The following is a 12,729-nucleotide window of genomic DNA, read 5'->3' on the forward strand; positions in this document are numbered from 1 at the left end:
CTTAATTGTGAGAAGCATAAAATAGACAAAATGAGCATTGGTTTGCTCTGCCCCGTACATTGGCATTAGAACAATTCCAAAATTCTGGTTAGCCAGAGCTCCTTAAGGAATGTTGTCAGCTTTATGCGTTTGTAGTACTTTCATACCTCTGTGGTTCTAGATGAATAAGTGTCACATATATTTATCATTGCCAAGAAATAGGTTTGTTGAATAGTACAGTATAGTCTTTCTATATTTGCATTTGATATGTTTCAGAGCCTTTAATTCAAGGCAATAAAATAGTAACATTTATTTCATAGAAATAGGAGTTAAACTAGTTTATAATCTATAATACACCCAAGTATAGTTAGTCAGCTCCTCATTATATGACCAAAATCTGCACAGTTCACTGATGCATTAAAACCTGGTTCAGTTAAAACAAATCTTTTTTTGCACTCTATGTCAGTTACCAGTCAACCATTTTACAATTAGATTTTTCTAAATGGAAACCATCTAGAGACTTCTAGTGTTTTTTAATTAGAACACATTTTTATAGTCTTTATGGTGTTATTTCATTCCCATAGAGGATTATTAAATCCTATTCAGTGCCTTTTCTGCTCTGCCAGTTTCTTCCCCAAACTGCAGGGGGATGCCTAGTGGTACGATGGATAGGGCACTGGGCCCAACCTGAGTTCAAATCCAGTCTCAGACATTTAACTAACTGTATGTCCCTGGTCAGGGCACTTAACCCTGTTTGCCTCAGTTTCTTCATCTGTAAAATGAGGTTAATAATAAAACTTATTTCCCAAGTTTGAGGGGCAGCTAGGTAGCAAGTGATAGGATTCTGTTCTAGGAGTCAGGAAAACTCATTTTCCTAAGTTCAGATCTGGCCTCAGACACTTAACTAGTTGTGTGATCCTAGGCAAGTCACTTGATCCTGTTTGCCTCAGTTTCCCCATCTGTAAAATGAGCTGGAGAAGGAAATGGCAAACCACAACCATATCTTTGCTAAGAAAACCCTAAATGAGATCATGGAGAGTCAGACATGACTGAGTAACAAATCCAAGGTTGTTAGGATTCTTATAAGGTGCTAAGTCACTGGAATGGATATAATTATCTCATTTAGCATGGTTCAGTATGATTGATCTGATCCTACAAGGAGATGATATGGGCCAGAACTTGAGACAAGGTAATGTACTTAGTTCACCCCTTTAAAGGAGTTCACTCATTGGTTCACACATTAGACCTCACACCTTTAAAGAGCATATAAAAGGACGAGCCTACTGGAAGCTCGAGGAGATTCAGAGTCAAGATTCATTCCCACTCTACGTTTGTGCTGGCTGGAGACATTCAGACAATAGCTCTTGGGAACCAAGGAGAGAGGAAGGCCTCCAGAAAGCTAGCTGAGCCCCAAGTGAAGGAGATAAGATTTTTGGAAGAGACAATAAAGGATTTGAACTTTAACTCCTGGCTGCATTTGAGGTGATTATTGAAACTGAACTGAAACTAAGGCTGCCTCCAGAAGCTCCCCAAGAAATATGCTCCCAGAGAATGATTACAATTTAGAGAAAAGAGCCTTACACAAGGTAGCTGTAAGGATCAAATGGAAAAATATTTGTAATGCTTAGCACAGTGCAGGTACTATATAAATGCTTGGTTCCTTCCTTCCTTAATCCTGTTTCAATTCAATTCAACATTTCCATGTACCAGGGATACATAAGAATGAAATAATTTCTGCCTTCAAGGAGTCTGAATTCTGCTGGAAATATTTTTCTATCTAGCTTAAGCTTATCAGAAACTTTGTAAGATAGTAACTGCAGGTATTATCTCCATTCAACATATGAGATTCAGTGAGGTTGAATAACTTACAGCTATTAAACAGCTAGGAAGTATCAAAGGCAGAATTTGAACCCAAGTCTTCCTGACTCCAACAACAGCATTAAACTGAATGCCTTTCTTATTCATAATCTCCCAAATTCCAAGACATAGTGCCACTGTACTTTCTGTTCCCCTTTGCCATTTTCATTGGCATTATCGCTCATCATATAATTTTGTAAACTGTAATTGCCCATATTCTTTTCACCAAAGTATTTCTAAGGGCAGCATGTTGGGGTTGCAAAATACCAGATGACATCACTAAATGTGCTTCCATTAAAGCTACTCTATAGATGTCAGTTGTTTCTTTATCATATTGATAAGATTTGCCTTTATAAGTGTTATCAAAGACAAAGTATGGCAGCACCAGGAAAAAAAAAAAAGCAAATACTAAAAACTTTAAAATATTGCTTTTATGAAAAAAAATGTTGTCTATGGATCGATCCAATTAAATACAACAAGCTTCTATGTGTTCATTAGTTGTGTGCCCTGAAAGGTATTAGGCAAGATATATATATATATATATATATTAGCAAAGCTTCTAGTATGTCTTTATTATATTACAGAGGATGGTCAATAGCATCTATAATGGAAAAGGGGAAAGTAAATTTTAGCCACAGGTAGAATAGCCAAGTCCCTCTTCCTTAATTATATATTTTATCTTTTAAAACTCTGTTTCAAATCTGAAGCTTTTCCCCTTTAGTTGAATTTATTTACATGCTAATCTGGTGATTAACTTGTCTATTTAGGCCCTTATGTCTATTTGCAAAGGTAATCAGGGTGTTTGATTTTACTCAGAGAAGGGTTTAGATGCTATTTATTGCTAAGTACTTTTAGAGTAATAGTTTTCCTGTTTTTATTTACATAGATATACACTTAAATGTACACTGAGGAGGCTTCTTGAATAGAAAGGATAAATTATACTTCCCAAAAAATTAATCTCATAGCAACAAAGCTTTAGGCACTTTTATATTTCCCAATCTGTCAAGTTGTATAGAAAAGTGACCATAGAGGAAAGTAATACATAACCAAAAATAAAGTTTTTAGAATTTGTCTAAAGTAAATTTGCATGCCTTATTTTGTTTGATAAATAAGATATTTGAACAAATTTGTAATATAAACACTTTTCTTAAAATGATTAGAACATTCATTTGCAAAAAAAATAATTATTCAATATTCATAAGAAATATTCTTATTCTTAACTATATGTTAAAATAATAATAACCTAAGAAAATTGTCTGTCTACCTAAACTTTTGTGTTTTCATTTTTTAAAAGTCTTATAAATAGAAATAACATTGGATTTAGGAGTCAGGAAGCCTGGGTTCTAGATTTGGCACTGCCATTTCTCTGATGTTGGGTGGGTCACTTTACACCTCTTTGGGATTCAGACCAAAGAAGTGATTGAACAAGATTATCTCTGAGAGGTTTTTTTTTTTTTTTTTTTTTTTTTTTTTTTCCCAATTCTAATATTCTTTGGGTCTGTGATTTCAAAATCCTCTATTTGTAAACATACCCTGAGTAAAGTAAACCATAATTTCTAAATCCTTTGACATTTTCTCCTCTTTCTGATTCAGTTTCAAGTCATTAAATAAGGTTTAAAGAACCATTACAAACACTTTTTTGTTTGGTAACTGTCTGGGAAAAAATGTGTGTGTTCTGCCAAATTACCTTGTTTCTTCTCATTTCCAACTCACAGGGTGTCCTCTGTGCAGCTCCACTTGTTTTTATTATCCCATCGGCTTGTTATTTGAAGCTCTCTGAAGAAAGATGGATCCACCCAGATAAAATTATGTCCAGCATGATGCTTCTTAATGGTGGAGTTGTGATGATAGTTGGATTCATCATGGCAGTTCTACATCCCCAAGATTGCAGCCATGGACAGGAAATGCCCTATTGCTTTTCCACAAATTCCTCTTTCTTCAATATCTCATATTTTCATCAAATAACAACACAACCTCCTGTTTTGAATATCAGTACTTTCTAGTGATTTAGTTGCTAATAAAAATGTGATAATGTTATATTTTTATGTGACCTATAAATTTTGAGTTGTGTAATTGTATTCTTCTCTGTTCTTTCTTACTCTTGTTTCAGGAGATACCTTTGATATCCCAGCCTTTATTCAAATTCCATTTTCTTTTCTATTATGAGACCATGCTAGTAATTTGAAGAAGAAAACTTGATTTTTTTTATAGTAGGTCACAAGTCTTTGAATGATTATTAAAGATAGAATAAGAACAAGTCTTTAAAATCTACTAACTCCTCTCAAATTATATTTTCCTCCACCTAATATGTGAGCTAATACATTGTTTTCTGAAATGGAATGTAAAATAAGATTGCAATTCTTTACATCATCATTTAAAATTTTCAAGATCTAGTCTTTAGAAGGAAAGGAAAAAAAAAAAAGAAAGGCCAACAAAGATATATCTACATTGAAAGTAGATAAGATGGAAATACCCAGTATTACAACTCCTTTTGAGTAAACTGATAAAATAAACTAACTACCTATTCTATTTTTTGTCTTTCTAGAACATGAATATCTTTTCTGCCAAAATTCTCTTCTTCCTAACTTTTTTATGACGGTCAAGGTTCCTGTTATCCTCCTAGTCACCCAAATTTGAAAGCTGGGGTTCATTCTCCTTCATTCCTCACATTTGCCACCTGTCTGATCTATTGCAGTGAACTGTCAATTTTACTTTTTGTAACATGTTTTGTCTGTTCTTTTCTATAACACACTTGCCTAATACAGGTCCTTATCACCTTATGCCTGAATTACTGCAATAGCCTTCTGCATAGTTAGTCCTGTCTCATCTTTTCTCTGCAATCCATCCTCTACTCACCTATTAAAGTGACCTTCCCAAAGTACAGGTCTGACTATGTCACCCTCCCACTCAACAAATTCCAGTGGTTCCCTATCACTTCCAGAACCAAAGACAAAATCCTGTCTGGCATTCAAAATCCTTCTTACTTCTTCCCTCTCCCATTTCAACCCTTGCAGTCATTTTAGAACTTATAACATTGCTCTCCTTTTTGTCCTATAACTAGACACTCTAAGTACTTTCAGGGGCTCTACTATGTGATTCGAGTCCTCTTCCCTCATTATATCTGCCTCCTATCTTCCCTAGCTACTTCCAAGTCTAAACAAAAATCCTACTTTCTACAAAAAGCTTTTCCTGATTTCCTTCAATACGAGTGCCTTCCCTTTGTATATAAGTCCCAATTTATCTTTTATATAACCTGTTTGTACATAGTTGTTTACATACTGTCCTCCTCATTTAACTCTGTGTTCCATTGGAGCAAGGCTGTCATTTGCTCGTATTGCCAGAGCTTAGTATTATCTCTGTTACAAAATAGAGCTTAATGTTTATTGACTGATTGAATATCCATGTGTATATTAATTACAAAAAGAGACACTAGGAACTAATAATTAATATTATTCTTTGGGGAACAATAATTTCAAAACATTTAAAATTCTGTGCTGGCGTTTTTAAGTTCTCAGCACCTGGTAACACTGATAAATTATTTTTTTTTCTTTAATTAGATATTAATTCATAGTATTAATAAAGCATTAATAAGATATTCCCTGCTGATAGGAGTCACCTTCCCTGTTTGTGTTAGTGATATTACCATTCTTCCAGTTATCAAGACTCAAAAACTTGGAATCATTTTTTTTTAATTCTTTTATCTGTTTTTCCCCCACACCCATGTCATCATGCCTAATGATTCTTCCTTTTAAATCTTTCTTATATTCAAACCTTCCTTAATTCCATTGTTTCAAACTAACTTTAGGCCTTCACTTCATGCACAGATTACTTCAATATTCTTCTAATTTACCTTCTTGACTCCACTTTTTCTTTTAATTTATCTTCACACAACACTTTTGTCATGCCTCTGTCCAAAAAAACAAAAACAAAACAAACAAAAAAAAAGAATCTCCCGTGGTTTGGTATTTCTCCTTACAACAAATCTAAATGTCTCTATTGGACTTATTTAGCTCCTTATAACATGTTCTACCTTTCTTGACAAACATCATTTCCCTGAACATTAACACTCTACTTTAATAAACTTTGTTTCTTCTTTTCTCTCAAATATGATAACCTGTGTCACTCATAGGCCTTTAAAAATATTCTCCTTATTTGAAATTTCCTCTATGTGTAGGTTTTTCTGTTTCTGTCTCTGTTTCTGTCTTTCTGTCTCTGTCTCTATTTCTGTCTCTGTGTTTCTCTTGTCTCTCGGTCTCTCTCTCTCTCTCTCCCTTCTTCCTTCTTTTCTTCCCTCTTTCCTTCCTTAACTTTATCTCCTCAGATTTTCCATTAAACTATACTTAATCATTTCAATTCACTCCCCTAGACTTGAGTAGTTAGTCTGTACCATGCATTATAATATTAAGTATCATTTCTCTCATATCAATCAGCAAGCATATATTAGACACCTACTATGTGCAAAAGACAGTGCTATATGCTGCAGGTACGAATACAAGGAATAATTCAATCTCTTAAGAAATTTATGCCTTTTTTTTTTTTTTTTTTTTTTTTTTTTTTTTTTTTTTTTGCTATTGATTCTTGTGTATTATCTCACGTCTCCAAAGAAACTGTAGAATTCACTTCAAGGTCAGATATTATTCCTTTTAATACCTTATATACTGTTAACTACATAAGGAACTAAATAAAAATTTATTTTACACACACCTTGGATTCTAGTACTATTTGATCCACTAGGATATTTCTCTTCTAAAGCTCAGATTTATACAGTTCAAACATATCACACCTGACAGATATGATATGACCCTAAAATATGGTAATCATTTCACAGCAAGAATGTAGCATGAATTAACTATAATTTATATTTACCACCTCTCAAATTAGCTAAAATGACAGGAAAAGATAATGATGAATATTGGAGGGGATGTAGGAAAAACTGGGCTGCTAATACATTATTGGTGGAATTGTGAATGATCCAACTATTCTGGAGAGTAATTTGGAACTATGCCCAAAGGATTATCAAACTGTGCATACCATTTGATCCAGCAGTGTTTCTAACGGGTCTGTATCCCAAAGAGATTTAAAAAAATGTAGCAGTCCTTTTTACAGTAGCGAGAAATTAGAAACTGAGTGGATGAAGGGAAAGAATAAGGGAAGGATCTTTCTAGTGGTGGTGGGGAGTTTAAGTAATAAGAAGGCAAGGTAGCAAGTAGAAGTAAAACAGAGGACCTTGGGACTAATAACTTGCTATTTCAGTGGAAGTAGCCTGGAGGTGTTTATACTTCACAGGGGTCAAACTTCCTCTTACTATCTTTCTTTGGAGTTTCTCTAGCTGTCCTCAAAAGACTATTGTTCTGCCCCAAATCTTGTTTATTTTTACTACTCTACATTGGCCCTAAGATGATATCTTTGCTTGTTTATGAAGGAAATCTGGAGAGCTTGGATTTTTTTTTACCTATTTACTTCATTATCTTTCCAGAATCTTCTTATCTACCTCCAAATTTAAAAGTAGCTATCTTGATGTTGGTAATTAGTGGAGTAGGCAGTTTGGAAAGTAGCTTCTGTGTGGGATGGAATATGGCAAGAACTTATATAGATTTGGAAATCATTAGTTATAAGTCTATAACAAGAGTGCATTTGGGAGACTGATATAATTGAATGGAAGCTCAGAGTATTGAGTAGTTTATGTCAAAGTATGGATGATAAATTTACCCCAAATCTTTACCCTAAATCATTATTTTAGGGAGTATAAGTGAAACAAAGAAATAAGGCAGTGTGTGGAAGGCATGCCCTTTGAGCTTATGCAGTTAGCTTGTGGGACTGTGTATGCTACATTCTAACAGCACTTTGATATATGTATTTAAGTTAATAATATTGTTCATATAATAGAGCATATATAAATATATTCCATATATTCTGCACATAATCTATTTTAAAATGCATTTGTATATATGTTTATATATATATGTATATTATTCACTAGAATCTTCAGCAAGCAAAGAAACAAAATATTGCATCAAGGCAATCTTAATAAAATGAAGTATATAAAGAAAAAAAAATGGAAAGAGAAAAATATACTTTTAAGTACCACGAATCCATATACTTCCAGAGGAAGGACATTCCTTGGAATATTACCTAAAGTTGGAGCATTAATGAATGGTCCTTTTTTATAAATATTAACCTGACAACAATAAGAGATTTGCTATGCTATTGCACTATGTACTATGTATATACTATTCTAATGTACTTTTCATGCTTTTGAAGGGAAGGGAGGAGGCACTATCTTGCCAGTATTGGTAATGCAGCTGAGTGCCTCAGCATCCCTGGCCCAATGTGGAGAGGCAGAGCAGTCTTACTAGTACAAACAGTGACTTGTCTAAACAAATCTTGATCCAAAACCTCTGCAAAGGAGATGCCTGTGTTCCATAAAATCTACAAGAAAATCACTTATTGTATTCTGCAATCTTAAAAAGTGGTAACAATCAAAGTTTTTGGATTATAAAATCAAATCTCAAAGCAGATTTACAAATGTCAAAATGCAGTAGGCATCTCACCCCAAAACAACTGTGTGATACCTTATTAAAAAACCAAAGCAGGAAGAAGGTAATTCCCTTCTTTGAGGAGACCTTGCAGTTTTGCAAAATAGCAAAAGGAAGGCACCATCATAATGGTGTACTTTTACAAGTTTTGTGAGTCTCTTGGAACAGATTTATAAACAATACTGGCAATATTATTGAAAGTCCGCAGAGAAATTAATCAGTGCATGATTTTTTTAAAGCATACCGCCAATTGTACAAAACAAATCCCTGTATTGCTATTAGTGGAAGATGAATGGATGAATAGTGGCAAAGCTGTGTGCCTAAATTAAAGAGGCTGTGTGCCTTTCTGTAACTGTTATTTACCTCAAATTTTATTTTTAAAAATTTTTTCCCTTTTTTGGGGGTAAGAATGCTAATTTTAAAAATTTTATTTATTTTAAACTTAAATACAAAATAGGAAAAGAACATTGTCATGTGCATAGCAGAACATAAGAGATTTCAAAATACAAAGCAATAAATTTCCCTTATACATTGTGTTCAGAGCTACCCATATTTGTTTTCTTACTTAAAGGTTTTCTTTTGTTCTCTCCTTTTTACTTTATTCTTCTTTTCTTTCTTTTTCCCCTTCCCACTCCCCACTGCCTCTAAGAAAATTAGAATTAGGCATCGCTATGCATACACATCCAGATGTACACAAATTCATGCAAACACATATGTATATACACAAAAATACATATGCATATACACAGATATCTATAATCATGCACATATTCATCTATATAAGACTGTACTTTGCTTGCTTGTTCTTAACATCTTCCTTCATAAGTCCAAGTCTTTTCATATTTTTCTAATTCCATCAAATCATCATTTCCTACATCATAGCAATTATTCCAACCTCATACTCTTTAGTTAAACAGTCTAAAATAATATTGATTAATAGGTTAACATACAGTATGGTTTTCCTGTTTTTCTCTTTTGATTAAATCTATTTTAGTTTTGTCTGAGATCATGAATACTACCCTTCCTTTTTTTTTAAACCTAATAAATTCTACTCCTGATCTTTATTTTGTATACTTTATATACTTCATTCTATTAGGATTGCCTTGATGCAATATTTTGTTTCTTTGCTTGCTGAAGATTCTAGTGAATTATACCCAAGAATTTCCTGTGCAAGTGAAATCTCAAGTCCAACTCTTATCCCTTAGGTAAGAACTTATGGAAAAGTGGAGGGAAATCTGATAGGAATGTATTGATATCCTCATCACCATTAGTCACTTCCTGTTCTTGGAATAGCCTATCCAGTGGATGAAAGATCTCTATCAATCAAAAGGACCACTATATTTATATTTGGGGGGAGGCTCTACATTTTTTGCAAAAGTGTTTTATTTTCCAAATCCATGTAAAGATAGTTTTCAGCATTCATTTTGTAAATCTTTGTGCTTCAGATTTTTTTTCCCTTCTTCCCTTACCGCCTTGTTCCCCAAGCAAGCAATCTGATATAGGTTAAACATGTGAAATTCTTCTAAATATATTTCCGTATTTGTCATGTTGTACAACCAAAAGGGAAAAAATACAAGAAAGAGAAGAAAAAAAATAAGAATACTATGTTTCAATCCATATTCAGTCTCCATAGTTTTTCTCTAAATTGGCATTTTTTCCCAAGTCTATTAGAATTACCTTGAATCAACATATTGTTGAGAAGAGCCAAGTCCATCACAGGATTACTATACTTAGCCATAAGGAACCTCAGATACTATCTAGTCTAGTCCCCTCATTTTCAAGGGGGAGAAACTGAAGGTTAAACAATTTGTGGCTTATCTCAGGTGATATGTGTTAAAAATAGCAAAGTTAAGATTCAAACCAAGGTTTTTTGATTCCAAACGTAGTAGCTTTTCCATTCCATCCTCTTGCTCATGGTCCATACTCATGATCAATGAGTATTAGAGTCGGGAATCAAACTCCTGGCTTCAAACTACAAGACAAGAATTCTAAGTTATAACATGCTGCCCGTTCCTTAATCTGTTTTTTTGTTTTGTTTTGTTTTGTTTTTTAATAGGTAAAAGCAGTCAAGAATCTGTGACAACCACGCTGGATCTATAACCAAAGAGATCATAAAAATGGGAAAAAGACTCACAAATACAAAAATGTCGTGGCAAGGAACTAGAAACTGAGTGGATGCCTATAAATAAAGGGAAGGCTGAATAAGTTATGATATATGAATGTAATAGAATGTTAATGTTCCATAAGAAATGATAAGTAGGCTGATTTCAGAAAAGCCTGGAAAGACTTATGTAAACTGATGCTGAGTGAAGTGAATAGAACCAGGAGAACACTGTACGCAGTGATAGCAACGGTATATGATCAATTATGATAGACTTAACTCTACTCAGCAATAATAGAATTAGAATGGAAAATGCCATCAACCAAAGAGAGAACTATGGAAACTGAATGTGGATCAAAGCATGCTATTTTCACCTTTTTTCAATTTGCTTTTCCCTCATGGCTTTTCCCCTTTGAGTCTGATTTTCTTGTATAACATGACAAATATGGAAATATATTTAGAAGTCTTGTACATGTTTAATCTATATCAGATTATTGCTGTCTTCAAGGGGAGAGGTAGAAAAGGGAGGAAAAAATTTGAGATATTAAACCTTACAAAAATGAATATTGAAAACTGTTTTTCTTTTATTTGGAAAAATAAAATACTACTGAGAAAAGAAAAAAAAAGATTTGGAAAAAATCTGGAACAATGACAGTGTGTATGGATAAAAAAGGACAGAATGAATTCAGGTGCTCACCTGAAGAATGACCCTGAATTTGTGTAAATTTATGCAAATTATATTTGAACAATATATCAGCAAACATCCATCTATTCCAATCCTTTTTGTTGTTTCATTTGAATAAAATCTTTGGTAACAATTTAGTCAAAAAAATAATTGTTATAAAGTTACACAACATCAAATCATCTTTAATCATTCTGATCCCCAATAATCTCTTCTTTGAGTTTCTGTAGCATGCATTGTCTGTTTTTTCTCTACTTTAGCCTCTCCGACCACTTTACACTCATTATATAATATTGTTTACCAAAGTTATCCAGGTTGTGTTTTGTCCTACAGAAGCACTGTGAGTTCCACAAAATCAAGGAAGTGTCCCTACTAAACTGCATAGCTTGCCTACAGCCTATTACATAGCATTCAGTAGTGCTTAATAAATTGTTATTGAATTAATGCACTATTGATTTTAATTCAATTCTATCTTCCCATAAATTATTATTTAGATGTTTTATTAGTATGCATTCTGTCTTCCCAACTAATCTCTAACCATTATTCCTCAGAAAGTATCATTTGAGGAATGTGAGCTTCCCAAGAATAGAGACATGGTCTATTCTTCCAATGTCCAATACAAAATAATCTAGCAAAATGGGTTTATATTAGTATTAATCATTTATTCCTTTGTTATCCATAATGATATCCTGAGTACTATATAAATAAAATCTTCAAGTAAATTACTTGACTTATTCCAGGTTATGATAGAAACAATATCTGCCATATAAGGTTATGATAATTTCTCCTTTAATTATTTTAAAACCATCTTCAAAATTTAATTAGCTCAGAGGACTAAGTCTTGGTGCAGCTTCCTAAGCTTAAGTAAAAAAGCTTGTGAATCCAGGAGTTGCTCTCTTCCTTTAGGCATCAGGCCAGTAGACCAATATGGCCAACACAAAAACAGGGAATCTGTACTCAACTGAATCAATGCTGTACCCTTGCTTGGTCAGTATCCTTTCCAAGTTGTAGCTATGTAAACCTTCTTTTGTTAACTATTAGAGAATCTATGAGTGTCTCATTTTGTTTCAATTCTGACCCTTGAAGCATAAGATAAGCTTAAGTCAAACTGATGAGGTTTAGATTTGGGGTAACCAAATGAAATTAGGGTTTCTGGTGCTCAGGGAGTTAAATGAGGTCTAATGGTGGTGCAAGGGTAGGGAGTTCTGAGGATTCCCTTTCTGGCGGTGCAGAGATCTTCTGTAAAGGAATTTACAGACCTGAAAACCTAGATTGATAAAAGAGGTGTATTATGGGGTTTGGAAGTAAGGTTTAAGTCTAGTTAAGGAAATAGGTGAGGGTAAAGAGAGAATGGCACTGGAAACATTCCAGTGGACAGAGATCCTTGGCATGCCAAGTGTAGGGCTGTCATGTTTGGAACCTCTGCAAAGAGAGGGTTTTAGTTTGGCCATTTTTATAATGAGAAATTTAGCTAAAGGGGCCTGTGGGTGGAGTCCCAAGTTGGCTCAGATCCAATGGGGGCTGAGACAAGCCCGGATCTCCTATTGGAATTCAAAGGGGTGCTTTTGACCAGG

At 33.8% G+C, this 12,729-nt stretch overlaps 1 protein-coding gene across 4 annotated transcripts in view; it reads left to right on the top strand.

The window, feature by feature from the left end:
• The window catches only part of SLC38A11 (solute carrier family 38 member 11), a 69,108-nt gene extending 65,235 nt beyond the window's left edge, over positions 1-3,873 (top strand). For all 4 annotated transcript variants that reach the window (XM_074303250.1, XM_074303248.1, XM_074303246.1 and 1 more), the window contains one exon: positions 3,552-3,873. In XM_074303250.1, coding sequence (XP_074159351.1) covers positions 3,552-3,839 — 288 coding nt within the window. In that variant the 3' untranslated portion in view covers positions 3,840-3,873. The remainder of the gene's footprint in view (positions 1-3,551) is intronic.
• The last annotated feature ends 8,856 nt before the right edge of the window (positions 3,874-12,729 follow it).

This window comes from Sminthopsis crassicaudata, chromosome 3 (assembly GCF_048593235.1).
Source record: "Sminthopsis crassicaudata isolate SCR6 chromosome 3, ASM4859323v1, whole genome shotgun sequence".
Classification (NCBI taxonomy): Eukaryota; Metazoa; Chordata; class Mammalia; order Dasyuromorphia; family Dasyuridae; genus Sminthopsis; species Sminthopsis crassicaudata.